Source organism: Diabrotica virgifera, chromosome 3 (genome assembly GCF_917563875.1).
Source record: "Diabrotica virgifera virgifera chromosome 3, PGI_DIABVI_V3a".
NCBI classification, from domain to species: domain Eukaryota; kingdom Metazoa; phylum Arthropoda; class Insecta; order Coleoptera; family Chrysomelidae; genus Diabrotica; species Diabrotica virgifera.
In genome coordinates this window covers 146353306-146368669 of record NC_065445.1, presented here as the reverse complement: position 1 = coordinate 146368669, position 15364 = coordinate 146353306, and the positions used below count along the sequence as shown (strand labels likewise).

General features: G+C 33.3%; 1 protein-coding gene across 2 annotated transcripts in view; it reads left to right on the top strand.

Annotated features, from left to right (window-relative positions):
* Window positions 1-14414, top strand: part of LOC114339635 (DNA repair protein REV1) — a 92110-nt gene extending 77696 nt beyond the window's left edge. For both annotated transcript variants that reach the window (XM_050646943.1, XM_050646944.1), the window contains 2 exons: window positions 1287-1473; window positions 14150-14414. In XM_050646943.1, the coding sequence (XP_050502900.1) occupies window positions 1287-1473; window positions 14150-14282 (320 nt within the window). In that variant the 3' untranslated portion in view covers window positions 14283-14414. The remainder of the gene's footprint in view (window positions 1-1286; window positions 1474-14149) is intronic.
* Window positions 14415-15364: the final 950 nt, after the last annotated feature.

Here is a 15364-nt window from a genome sequence, read left to right as displayed (position 1 = left end):
GGTGTAGCTGAGTCCTCGTGTAGGGTTTTATTGCTTGCATACCAGGGTGCGTTGAATATCATCCTCAATATTTTTGATTGGACTCTTTGTATTATCTTGATATTTGATGGCTTTGAGCAACCCCAGAGCTGAACCCCATAGGTCCAAATTGGTTTTATCATAGTTTTATATAGGAGCAGTTTATTTTCAATATTGAGTTTTGATTTTCGACCAATAAGCCAGCTCATTTGTCGTATTTTGATGTTGATCTGGGTTTTCTTGGCTTGAATGTGCGGCTTCCATGTTAATCTTTTGTCAAGGGTTAGTCCCAAATATTTGACTTGTGTGCTGACTGGTAATTGTGTATCATTTAGTGTTATTGTTGGACATACATCCCTTCGGTTTGTAAATGTAACTTGGGTTGACTTCGTTTCATTTACTTTCACCTTCCATTTGTTGAGCCATGTTCCCAATTGGTCAAGGTGGTTTTGCAGTTGTGCAGACGCGATAATAGGGTCCTCATAGGGACAGCGATTATGGTGGTGTCATCAGCGAATGTTGAGATTTGGGTTGTTTCAGTGGTTGGGATATAGCAATATTAATAATATTTAAAAATATTAAAATATTACTAAAAGATTTTTAAATTGAAAACTTATTGGTCCATTTTCTTGGTAACACCTCCAAGGCTTCTAAAATTTGCAAGCCAGATTTGTCTTCTTCGCTTCAGCATCCATCTGGCTTGCAAATTTTAGAAGCCTTGGAGGTGTTACCAAGAAAATGGACCAATAAGTTTTCAATTTAAAAATCTTTTAGTAATATTTTAATATTTTTAAATATTATTAATATTGCTATTAGGATTGAAAACTACTTCATCTTGGAATATTAGACTTGAACATGTTGTTCAATCTATCAAAGGCAGCCCATGTGAGATCTATCCTTCTTTGTATGTCAGTTATCTGATTATTTCGACCCAAGCGAATCTCATGCTCTTGATATTTGTAAGCTCTTACTATGCTGTCTATGGCTTTCAATCTGAATTTTCTCGCTGACTACAAGGTTGGTCATTTTTGTCTGAGGTGTTAATTTTAAGACCAACTGTTTTTGACTTTTCATACAGCGTTTCCAGCATTTTAGTAGCTTTATCAACTCATTTAGATATATATTAAAACGATGTCATCGGCAAATCTGGGGTGGTTCAGTTCCTCTTCAGGTCTACAATTATTTGTCTAACTCTTCCAGTTAGATTTACAAGAATGTATTATTTATTACGAAATGATCTTTATCTTTAATAAATTTATCTTTTGTAGAATCTTCAAAGAAATCCCCATTCAGAAATTTATCTTGGGATCAAATAAAACCTATAATAAAAAAATGGACGGTATCCGAAGCGAGTCCGTGTGACTTTGACACTGAAATGCTGGCTGAGCACTTCAAACAATTAGCCATTAACAGGAAAATAGAAGTGTTGATGAGTGTATTCAATTTTTTACATAGGTAAGTAAATTAGCCACCAACTCATCTTAAAAAAATTCATCACGCAATATAGGCGAGAGGGAGATACCCCTAAAATGACCAGGTACTGACCACGGAGAGATGAATGGCTAATTTTATTCATACTTTATATTGTTGAAGGTGCTGAAAACGAAAATGAGGTTTATTTTGAATTTTATGGGTAACATTGTCAAAATCACAATTTTAACCTAAAAATAAAAAAAAGAAATCACGTTTTCTTGCGTTTACCTCGCTACAACTCTGTTCCCTTTTAATATTTTTTTCCGAAATTTTTACAGTATATATTTCTCACATTTCTTAAGAAAATGGTACTTACTTCAAGCTTTCAGTCTTATTCTAATAAAAGTTATGAATTTTTAAAGTGAAAGGTGCAGATTTCTGAATTGCAAAGTTTAATCGCAAAAGTTGAGCGAACAAGTTTGAAATTTAGCTTTTTAATCACGTGTATGTTAAAGTATAGAGTACAAAGAAGTTTTTTGGAAAGTTTTAGATCAAAATGTTTTATAGAACAAAAAATAGTGCAATTTCTATTATCGGCATTAGAAATCCCCAATATAACGGTTATTTTTCGAGATACTGGTGAATGGGTGTACCATGGGTGGTGAATGGCTAATTTTGGTCTTAGATTATGTTTCTGACGGCGCTGAAATCGAAAATGAAATTTATTTTAAATTTTAGGTGGGGGAATATTGTCAAAATTCCAATTTTAGCATAAAAATAGAAAAAAGTGAAATCACGATTTTTTGCGTTTAACTCGCTACAACTAGGGTCGATTTTAATATTTTTTTCTAAGGTTTGTACACTATATGTTGCTCACTTTTTTGAAGACAACGGTATCTGTTTTAAGATTTTAGTCTTATTCTAGTAAAAGTTATGAATTTTTTAAAGTACAAGGTGCAGATTCGTGAATTGTAAAGTTTCATCGCAAAAGTTGAGAGGCAAAATTAAAAATTTATCTTATTAATTACGTTTATGTTAAAACATAGAGTACAAAGAAGTTTTCTGGAAAGTTTTAGTTACAAATGTTTATTAAAAAAAAATGGCGTAACTTTTAATATAGACGTTATACATTCCCAAAATAACACTTATTTTTCGAGATACTGACCATGTGTAGGGGTTATGCTCCTGACCCTTTAAATTAATCACATCATTTACTGCCCCTTTCCGAATTTTATTTTAGATTCCGCCACTTAGTTACGTGATCACATAATCACTTAGTCATTTAGTCACGTAATGTAACTTTACGTGTTACTGACATACCTAAATATGTACCAGATAGATAGATACCACTCTGTGATGATTTATCCCTAAAGTGATCTGTTTTTGTTGGAGAACAGACAATACCTGATTTGACAACATTCAGGATTTTCCAATAGGACTTACCCTCCACAGCAGCCCACTAGCTTTGTTGTGCCAAGAGGATTTTTTCCTAAGGACTGTCACCTTTAACAATCGGCTGTTGTACAAGCTAAGTTCTTATTTACTTTTATTATATACTTTTGGGGTAATCTATATTTGCTACAGTGTAAACTTATTGTATGCACACGATAAGGGAAATCAGGTACATATTTTTCTTGATAAATAGGGTATAGGTCGTTGTTTTTTTTTATTCAATATAAGTAGTAGTTGTTCAAATAAATAAAATTAGGTCTTGTTTAATAATAATCATTATAAATACTTGAATAGTAAATTTGATAGGGAATCGAGTAGCTAGAGTTTTTGTCGAGGTTTTAAATAGGGAATATGTCTAGGAGGGTTTTTGTATAGGATATTAAGAGTCACTAACCAACTCATTATAGGATTACTTATTAGTGTTTTGCTAGCTGAGATACTTATTTTTTTTGCAACCGTAGCTGTTCTTGTCGTGTACCTATCTCACTCTAGGCTAGTTCAATTTAGGGAATAATTACTAACTTTTAGTTGTAAGGACTTTGTGCTATTCTAACGGACTTTTGATTTTGACTTTGTGATTAATACCTTTGCTTAGCGCAGTGTGTAGGGGATATTTGCTTGGTAGCGGCTTTTTGGTCCTGTTTGACCTTTACTTCACCCCCTACCACTGTTATTGTGTTTAGAGAGTTATATGTAACTTGTAATATATTATAACATATTTACTATTAATATATTTGTATGTATTAAGGTTGGTGTTTTATTTCAGTCTGTATTACCAGTATATAACATAGCAAGACAAGATTAGTATTTAGTATTTTGTATTTCAGGTGGTCGTAACCAGTGTCATTTAGTTCCTGTTGTTCGTTACTTCAAAAATCTCGAGCTGTTCAAATTCTGGGCCCAAAACTTAGTTTTTTCATTTTTGCTATAGTTAAGTAGAGTGAGCTTTCAAATATTGTGTCCCAGAAGTTGAGCTGTCCGAGTTGGCGCCCATTTTCTTCTCTCTTTATCGTCCCTTTTATCTCGATCTCTCTCCAGTGGTCTTACCTAGTTGGATTAAGTTTTTGTATTAGCAGGTCTCATTTTCTTCCTAGTTACTATCATTTCATTATCAAATTTTTTTAGATCTCTAAAGCCAATATTCGGTGTATTGAAGCTAGCCCGAACACTCACTTGAGATTTAGTGACTCTCTGCCCTTTTGATTTTTTTTTTCTTCTGAGCTAAGCCCCTCTTCTTTTGTCTTAAATCTCTTCTCTCCTATTTTCCCTTATTTCGTCATTCTTTTCTTCAAAAATCTCTATACCCAGAGTATAGAGGTTTCACATGGAAGGTGAATGGCTAATTTTGGTCTTATTTTATGTTTTCGATGGTGCTGACAATGAAAAAGTGGTTTATTTTGAATTTTATGTGAAGAAACATTGTCAAAATCGCAATTTTAACCTAAAAATGAAAAAAAAGTGAAGTCATGAATTTTTACGTTTAACTCACTACAACTCTGTTCCATTTTAATATTTTTTTCTAAAATTTCTACAGCATATATTTCTCACCTTTGTAAAGACTATGAAAGTAACTGTAGTCTTTCAGTCTTTTTTTATAAAAGTTATGAATTTTTAAAAATAAAAGGTACAGATTCGTGAATTGCAGAGTTAAATCGCAAAAATTAAGTGACAAAATTAAAAATTTATCTATTTGATTTCGTTCATGTTAAACCAGAGTTCAAAGAAGTTTTATGGGGAGTTTTAGGTCTAGATGTGCTATAGAAAAATTATGGTGCAACTTTTAATTTTAAGAAAAACGTGGTTTAATTTTTTTATTTTTAGAGCAAAATTGCGATTTTGACAATGTTCTCCCACCTAAAATTCAAAATAAACTTGATTTTCGTTTTCAGCACCATCAAAAACATAAAGTAAGACCAAAATTAGCCATTCACCACCAATGATCAGTATCTCGAAAAATTTGCGTTATTTTGGGGATTTATAATGTAAATGTTAAACGCTGCACCATTTGTTTTCTATAAAACATTTTGATTCAAAACTTTCCAGAAAACTTCTTTGTACTCATGTTTTATTTTTGAATTTGATTTAAAATCTATATTTCAAATTTTGTCAGTCAAATTTTGCGATTAAACTTTGCAATTCACGAATCTGCACCTTGTACTTTAAAATATTCATAACTTTTACTAGAATAAGACTAAAAGCTTAAAGCAGAAACCATTGTCTTCAGAAATGTGAGCGATATACAGGGTGTTCAGAAACTCTACCGACAAACGAAGACAGGAGATTTCTCAGATAATTTTAAGATATTTTAACCCAATTCACCTAGTCCGAAAATGCTTCCTAAGGGAGCTAGAGCTCTTTGAAGATGGCGTCTTGTAATTAGTTTTTCTTAAATACCTCCAGAACGCTTCAATTTAGAAAAACGAAAATCAGTACGTATATTTATCTTCCAGAGATAAATCGATTCCATCCATTGCCAATTTCTAGTACCGATCATAGGCGTCCGTTTTGGGTAGGGCAACGGCTATTTTATCACATAACTTATTTGTCTTTAATTTTTAAGCATTTTTGACACTGGATTATTAAATTGTGAGGTATTCTAGTACTAAAAGGTACTCTTGGATTAAGTCGGTAGGACACACGGTTTTCTAGAAAAACCGATTTGAAAATTTTTCGTTTTTTGAATTTGAATAAAAATTGAAAAATTAAAAAAAAAACGGTGTATTTTACCATCTTAAATCAAGAGTAACTTTAAGTACTAGAATACCTCATATCTTAATAATCTAGAGTCAAAAACGCTTAAAATTTAAAGACAAAAATGTTATGCGATAAAATAACCGTTGACCTACCCAAAACGGACGCATATGACTCATACTAGAAATTCGCAATTAATGAAATCGATTCATCTCTGAAATATAAATAAACGTACCAGTTTTCGGATTTCTAAATAGTTTTTTTTTTTATTTTTTTTTTGGAAATTTAAACGAAGAAAAATTTTTAAATAGATTTTTCTAGAAAACGGTGGATCCTATCGACCTAAAACAAGAGTACCTTTCAGTTGTAGAATACTTCACAATTTAATAATCCAGAGTAAAATTTTTTTAAAATTAAAGATAAAAAAGTTATACGATAAAATAACTGTTGCCCTACCCAAAACGGACGCCTATGACCGGTACTAGAAATTCGCAATGCATGAGTCGATTTATCTCTGGAAAATAAATCTGTGTACCAATTTTCGTTTTTCTCAATAGAAGCGTTCTGGAGGTATTTAAGAAAAACTAATTACAAGACGCCATCTTCAAAGAGCTCTAGCTCCCTTAGGAAGCATTTTCGGACTAGGTGAATTGGGTTAAAATATCTTACAATTATCTGAGGAATCTCCTGTCTTCGTTTGTCGGTAGAGTTTCTGGACAACCTGTATAGTGTACAAAGTTTAGAAAACAATATTAAAACGGACCAGAGTTGTAACGAGCTAAACGCAAAAAACGGGATTTCATTTTTTTTTATTTTTAGGGTACAATTGCAATTTTGACAATATTCCCCCACCTAAAATTTAAAATAAATTTCATTTTCGTTTTTGTCACGGTCAAAAACATAATCTAAGACCAAAATTAGCCATTCACCACCCATGGTCAGTATCTCGAAAAATAAGCGTTATATTGGGGATTTCTAACGTCGACATGAAAAGTTGCACTATTTTTTTTTTTCTATAAAACATTTTGATCTAAAACTTACCAGAAAACTTCTTTGTACTCTCTACTTTAACATAAACGTGATTAGGAAGCTAAATTTTAAACTTCGTCACACAACTTTTGCGATTAAACTTTGCAATGCACAAATCCGCACATTTTCCTTTGAAAAATTCATAACCTTTATCAGGATAAGAATAAAAGCTTGAAACAGGTACCGTTGTCTTCAGAAATGTTAGAGCTACATACTGTAAAAATTTCAGAAAAAAATATTAAAATGGAACAGAGTTGTAGCGAAGCAAACGAAAAAAAGGTGATTTAATTTTTTTTATTTTTAGGTTAAAATTGCGATTTTGACAATGTTCCCCCACATAAAATTCAAAATAAACTTCATTTTCGTTTTCAGCACCCTCGAAAATATAAAGTATGAATAAAATTAGCCATTCACCCCTCCGTGGTCAGCATCTCGAAAACTAAGCGCTTTTTTGAGGGGGTCCCGCTCGTGTAATATAGTTCGGGGAAATAAGATTGTTATCGGGACTGTAATAAATCCAGATATCAGAAGATTATTTTAGTCATTATACGCCTATACAAAGAAAATATATACTTTTTTGAAGATATTTCGGCGAATGTTTTAATTATTAACAATTTGGTGTAAAAAATCCAATTTTTTCTGTTTTTTTGCTTACCATTAAATAGCTTAATACTAAACTTTATCTGTTGTAAAATTAATTGGTTGCTTCGAAAACTGCAAAATAAGCAAAATCGTTAATTAGTTATAACTGCTGTAAACATTACCCTTTTTAGATATTTTAAACTAGACTATAGACTAAACCAGTTGAAATATCTAGGTGTAGATTATTTATAATAAAGTCTGTTCGCTAAACTTAGACGCAACTTTCTAGATATTTTAGTCGGTAATTTTGCCAATTTTTGTAAAATTGGCAAAAAATAATTTTTAAATAGTTAATAATCACTAAATAGTTAGTAATTTTGCTAATTTTTGCAAAATTGGCAAAAAACCAAAAAATTATCGACTAAAATATCTAGCCAGTTGCGTCTGAGTTTAGCGAACCGACTATACCAATAAAACCAAAAGCATGCTACGAACAGCCGAAATGAAGACACTAAGAGCAATTGCAGGGAAGACAAGAAGGGATGGAATACTAAACAACATCATCAGGGAACAATGTGGCGTGCAAGATGTAGTAAGATGGGGTAGGCAAAGACGAAGAGAATGGTTCAGTCATGTAAAAAGAATGGAGGAGTACAGACTAACAAGAATTGCCCTAGAAGGAAAACCAGCAGGCAAGCGTCCACCGGGGAGACCACCAAAAAGATGGAAAGATAGCTGGCAGTCTACCTCTCAAGAAATACTTCAACGTCGGAATTAACAGATCGACAAATCTACAAGTATAAGAAGAATAATTAATATTAATAATTAATATTAATAATTAATATTAATAATTAATCATTAATATTAATTATTAACTATTAATAAACTGGTATATTTATCAATGAACAATACATTAAATAAATATAATATGGAATTAAAGTGCGCATGCGATTTTTGTCATGGACTAGTCCCTGACCACTCTGCGAACGCACTATAAGTCAATAACTTCATAATCGTGCTATCTCTTTATACGGCGCATGCGGTTTTGTATAAAGATCGGTTCAGTACCTACTAATTCAGCTAGCATTTTTTAAAATCATTGGAACCATAATTTTCAAGATATTTCGAACAAACTTGTAATAAATTAGCAGCATTATTTAAATCCATTGGATTGGGCCGTAAGGCTTTACTAAAAATGCTTACGTGGGAAAACAGATCATACCAAATAACTAATACTAGAACTTTTGATAACCTATGTGCACCAGGATCTTTAAAACCTTCGTGTACTTGTAAAAGTACATCTTGTATTTCAGTTATTGGGAATCTCGAAGGTTTAACACAATCAATTAGACTTTCCCAGCGAGTTTCGCATACATTTTTAAAGATAAACGTACATTGTCAGTTAAAATTTTGCATTGCCCTACGGAAGCCCAAAAAATATGTATAAACGTTGTAAAATACCAAAAAAAAAATGGTTATTGTGTGCAAAATACACTGATCAAAACGAAAAAGGAGCCACTAACTTAATTTAATGTACACTATTTATTACATTAGGTCTTCTTAAAATTCCATCTCCTAGCGGAGGTTGGATATCATAATGGCTATGGTCACTTTGTTGGCTGCTGCTCTGAACAGTTGTAATGAACTACAGTTAAACCATTCTCTAAGGTTCCTCAGCCAGGAGATGCGTCTTCTTCATATGCTTCTTCTTCCTTTTATCCTTCCTTGCATAATAATTCTCAGCAACTCATATTTTTCTCCTCTGGTAATATGACCCAATTATTCCAGTTTTCTTGTTTTTATACTGTTCATAATTTCTAACTCCTTATTTAAACGTCGTAGCACTTCAACATTGGTAATCCTTTGAACCCACTGAATTTTCAATATTCTTCTGTAACACCACTTTTCGAACGCTTCTATTTTTCTTATGTGTTGTCTCTTCAATGTCCAAGCTTCCATTCCGTATAGTAATATAGAAAATATGTAGCATCTTAGAGCCCTCAATCTAAGAGGCAATTGAAGGTCTTTGTTTGGAAGCAGTGTCTTCATTTTTATAAATGCTTGCCTTGCAGTTTCAATTCGGACTTTAATTTCTTTGCTTTGGTCATTGTTGTCATCAACCCAGGTTCCCAGATATTTGTATGTCTTTACTTTTTCTATTTGGGTTTGCTCTATCAGTAACCTTTCATTACCATGTTGTGTTTTTGAGACAATCATAAATTTAGTTTTTTTCTTGTTTATTTTTAGTCCATTCTTCTTCTTCTTCTTAACTCAGGCGAGACTCGTTAGTCTCTGCCACTTGGTCATAAGACCTTTGTACCAAACCCTGTTCTTCTCCTTAAACTTTAATAAGTCCTGTGGCCTCAACGAAGGCCAACAGTTGTCTTATTGGTAGTTTTAGGATCTCTTCTGGTTCAAACCTCATTTGACCAGTGAAGTCCTGCCTTACATCACCTAGCACACTGCAATGGCATAGTATGTGTATGGCAGTTTCTTCTTCCATTTCGCACTTTCTGCACCATGGTTCATTCACCTTACCTAGTTTGTATAGGTGATTTCTTAAACGGCAATGTCCAGTCACCATTTCATTGACAGTTTTGATCTCTCGTTTATTGAGGTTTATCAAACTGTTCGAGAGTTTTTTATCAATATTCTTGATTATTTTTTTAGTCTGGATTTGCCCTTGAGTGGTTCTCCATTTATTTTGATGATTCTTTATCAGCCATTTCTGAACCTCGTTTTTCATAGCATCTTTAGTGATGCCACAGAAAGGTTCTGGGCCTTCAAAAGTTTCTCTCGAGTCTTGTTTCGCCAACATATCTGCTCGTTCATTCCCATGCACCCCTTCATGACCCGGCACCCATATTAAAGACACTTTATTGTCTTTTGCCAGGTTATTGAGGAGATCTTTGCAGTTTCTCACCAGTTTTGATTTGGTGAGAGGGTTCTTTATAGCCAGAATAGCCGATTGGCTACCTGTGTAAATGTTGATTCTCTTAGCTTTAGGATCTTTATCAATGAGTTCATCAATGCAGGCCACCAAAGCAAAAACTTCAGCCTGGAACACCGTTGTATGTTTACCTAGGCTGTAAGATTTATTATAGTTACATGTTTGCCCAAAGACTCCTGATCCAGTACCATGGGCAGTTTTAGATCTATCAGTGAACCATATTAAGTCCCCATTAATGTTTGGGACTTTTTGTTCTCTAGATGGTATAATTGTGTTAATCTTCTCAGTGAAGATTAGTTCTGGTGTCATCATATCTGAGTTCATCATAAAGATGGATTCCTCAAACATTACTGGGACTATACTTTTTAGTCCATATCGAATGCAATAATCGTTAATTCTATTTAACAATTCTTGTAGCGATTCCAGGGTGTCTGGCATTATAACTGTCATTAACGAATCGTATGTTATTTACTATTGTTTATAGAGATTCCACCATTTAGTTCCTCGATCGCTTCCTGAAATATGCCTTCACTGTTCATGTTAAACAGTAGCGGTGACAGAACACAACCCTGTCTTACTCCTCTCTTTATATCAATATTCTTGTTCTTCTATCTTTATATTGGCCTTTTGATTCCAATTCAGATTGATGATAATTCGTAAAGGAATTAGGTAGGAACAATATGTACGTCCACCCAGTAAACATTTATAGTTTTTATAAATGATAGAGAAAAAAAAAACAAGTTTCTTATCTTCGTTTTTCTTGTATTCAATAAAAAATCTAAACTTGATAACATTTTGGAATCACCTTTATTCCGTTATTGACTTGCTGGCGATATTTACGTTAGAGTTATTAAGAATTACCGATGGATTTTGATGTGCTTGGAAGTGTATCTCACAGAAATTCAAATTGCTGTATTATTGCTGCTTCCTGCTGTATTATTTTCCCATCAATTTCGATTTTACATCGTAGTGGGTATTTAGATGTTGTCATACATTTGGTTTTTTTCTGCTGCTATTATCATATTGTATTTCTTGGCTGTTGTATTGAAGATGTGTGTTAATCTTTGGAGATCCTCTTCTGTCTCGGCGATTAATGCGGCGTCGTCTGCATAACATCCATGACCTTTACGTACTGCTTCTATTATTTCGTCCATTATTATATTAAAGAGCAGTGGGCTTAACGAGTCACCTTGTCTGACTCCGCTTTATACTGGTACAAACTGTGTTAGTTTTCCATTTATCTTTGCCTGTATTCGATTATGGAAGTAGATGTTTTCGATGGTTTGTATAGTATTTATTGGTATGTTCCTTCTATACAGTAAGTGTAAGACGTCTTCGACTAGAATGCGATCGAAAGCCTGTGTCAGGTCTATAAAACATAGATATGCTGGTTTATTGTACTTGATGGCCTTTTCTGTGATTTGTCTCGGTACAAATACGGCGTCTACGCAGGATCTTCCGGATCTGAATCCTTGTTGTTCACTGATAAAGTTGTTAGTTTATTGATTTTGTTGGTTAGAACTTTTGTGGTTAGCTTAAGTGCGGTGTTCAGTGGATTTATACCTCTATAATTGTTGGCGTCTTCTTTGTCTCCTTTCTTGAACCTTGGTATCACTATGCTGTTTCTCCATGCGTCTGGTATCTTGCAGTGCAATATTAGTTTTTGTATAAGTTTTGTCATCTCTAGGGTTATACTTTCTCCTACGTATTTTAGAAGCTCGTTGATTATTCCGTCTGGCCCTGGTGTTTTCTATTTTTGAGTGAATTTATGGCTACTTCTTTATCTCTACTTCATGAAAACTGATTTCTATTTCGTGTCATAATTCGGGTACGTTATTGTGTTGATTATTATTTTCTTTTCCTTTAAACAGTTGCGTCAAATATCTTTCCCATTCGTTTGCTGGTATGTTATTGTATTCCTTCAATTCTGCCATTTCTTTCCGTTGGTTTCTTATGAATCTCCATATTTGTTTTTGTGTACCGTAGAAGTCGCTTTCCATCCTTTCTGTAAACTGCTCCCAGTGTTCATTTTTTGTTCTTCTTACCAACTGCTTTGTTCATTTCGTAGTCTTCTATAGGTGTCTCTGGATTCTGGAGTATTTGATGTTTTATACTTCATATAAGCCTCTCGTTTCTCGTTACATTTCTGTTTTATTTCTGTTTTGAACCCTGGCGTATTCTTGTTGTTTCTTTTGTTCAATATGACTTTGCGTTTTCCTAGAGCTTCTGTTGCTACCTCTTCAATGTTGTTTTTAATTTTCTCCCAGCTCGCGTGTATATCTTCGATATCGTCTATTTGTTTCAGCTGTATCTTCTGTGCTGGCCTCCTTTGGTACATTTCTTTTATAGGGTGGTCCCGCAGTGATTCAAAACTCGTTCATTAATTATTTAATTATCTCATATAATGAGTGGCCTGTTAATTCTTCAATTTCTTGGTATGTAGCTATAATAAAATGCTAAATGATTTCTAAGTCGCTATCATTGATATCTACATAACAAAACGTAACTGAAATGATAATATCTGAAGTAAAATCTAAAATAATTCTAAAATATTTCTCTTTACGGTTACATTGACTGAAAAAAGTAAACTTACGTGCATAGAAATTTGGTTGTGCCCACTTAAAAATTTTTTATTTCCCATATTTCCTAAACCTGTTGCCCGATTTAAGTGATTTTTTGAACATGTTATAGCCTGATTCTTTAACAATACCACTGTGATAATATTGTTGCTAAACAGGTAAATTTTTATTGTATACCGGGTGTACCAATCAAACTGTGATTTTTTCTCAAAGTTCGCATCACCCTGTGGAATGTTCTAGCAGTTATAAAATACTGAAATTAAAACCCAACTACAGCCACAGGTTTTCTTAACATTCTGTTTTTTGATTTATTCGCTTATGTTGGATAATAAAAAAGTTAGGTACTTTAACAACTAGACATGTTCTTCATTAATACACGGTGTTTCTAAATAAGTGCTACAAACTTTAAGGGGTAATTCTGCATGAAAAAATAATGACAGTTGGCTTTATAAACGTATGTCCGCAAATGTTTCGTTTCCGAGATACGGGATGTTGCAATTTTTTCTTACAAACGGACGATTCATTTTGTTACTTTAAAACCGGTGGAGATATGCCAATGCAATTTGGTGGGTTTTAAGACGAACACTTATTGCACATTTTTTGACATGAAATTAAGGATTTAATATTCACCATTAGCGCGCATACGTGTAATATGACCGATCATATTACCCGTATGCACGCTAATGGTGAATATAAAATTCTTAATTTTATGTCAAAAAATCTGCAATAACTATCTCTTAAAACCTACCAAATTTCATTTGCATATCTCAACTGAATATCAAACTTGTTATAAAGCAATCAATAAATCGTCAGTTTGTAAGAAAAAAGTCAACGTCCCGTATCTCGGAAATGAAACATTTGCGGACATAAGTTTATCAAGCCAATTGTCATTATTTTTTCATGCAGAATAATTACCCCTTAAAGTTTGTCACACTTATTTAGAAACACCGTGTATTGATGAAGAACATGTCTAGTTGTTAAAGTACGTAACTTTTTTATTATCCAACATAATCGAATGAATCAAAAAGCAGAATGTTAAGAACACCTGTGGCTATAGTTATGTTTTAATTTCAGTATTTTATAAATTCTAGAATATTCCACAGGGTGATGCGAACTTTGAGAAAAAAACACAGTTTGATTGGTACACCCGGTATACAATAAAAATGTACGTGTTTAGCAACAATATTATTACAGTGGTATTGTTAAAGAATCAGGCTATAACATGTTCAAAATTTCACTTAAATCGGCCAACAGGTTTAGGAAATATGAGACATCCAAAATGACCAAATTTTTAAGTGGGCCGATTTCTATGCACGTAAGTTTATTTTAAAATTGGCATGTGTTGCTCAACTTTTGATAACACCATCTATTGATTAAGCGATGAAGCTCTTTAGTTGATAGAATAAGTAATTTATATCCATGCGTTTGTTTTTAGGTTTTTTTCAGAGTTGAATTGCAGCTGGCACGATGCTTACTTCAAGATGGTAAATACAACACAAGAAGGAATGGTTGCCCGATATGGCCGCACTCTATTAGTGCAAAGGAGATTTAATTGTTGTGGGATGTAAACGATCCGCTTCTTGAAATGGCGTATAAGGGAAAAAAGAAGAAATGTATTCTCCTAAAATAAACTGCGATATATGTATAGTACTTTTAAAATTTGATTATCATTTTTATTAATAAAATATGTTAACACGTTATATATATTACACGTTTATGACTTAATACTTCCCCCAGAAAATAATTTGATTTCAAAATACCAGATAGTTTAAAGTATATACAGTAAGCGCAATGCTAGTAGACACACGGGTACCTAATTGCTAGGCATGGGCTAATCCGACCCGTTCTCACCTTTCATGTCTAATGTCTCTCATGTCATGCGAGTGTCATGAAACGATTCAAAACAATTGTTTTTCCATACAAAAAATACAATATGTAAGTAATACTATTTTTACCTGCTTTAAAAAAACTTTATTCAAACACCAACAATAATACAATACTTTATTATAACTTTTACAACTTTAATACAATGACAACTATAAACTTCAAATACAACTGTTCTATGAACTGTTAACTTTCTATGTTTATGTTGGTTCCTATCCATTTTCTGACGTTCTATATATAAAAGTGAACAGTGCAACAAGTAAAGGGTCCAGGACTATATTACCCAGAGACATGTAAAGAGAATAGACTTGGCTAGGGATATGCCACTCAATGCATCGGGGTGTAACGTCGATATCAAGTACGGTGGTCTAGCTATCTTTGTCTGTCGTGCGAGTGTGAGCGTATCTACCAAGAGGTGGGAGTAACAGGCGGCGACCATCATATGCTAGAGAGAGAAAGTTAAGCGCCGGTAGAGAGAGATAGATACACCACCGACCAGAACTGCCCCGCGTTACGCTATTTTTCGGTGTGGCCAAATCTATGTGTATAAGATCTTTGATATTACCTCAATGTACCCGTGTGTCTAGTAGCGTGGCGGTTACTGTATATAAAAATAAAAGGTAATTTCCTGAAGCTTAAGAGAGGCGTATTCACATATAAACCAATCACAATTGGTTTTAGTATGTTCCAAAAAAAATTTAAAACCCTTTTAGAAAAGAACGGCTATATTAGAGAATGATTTTATTTAAAATTAACTAAGACAATA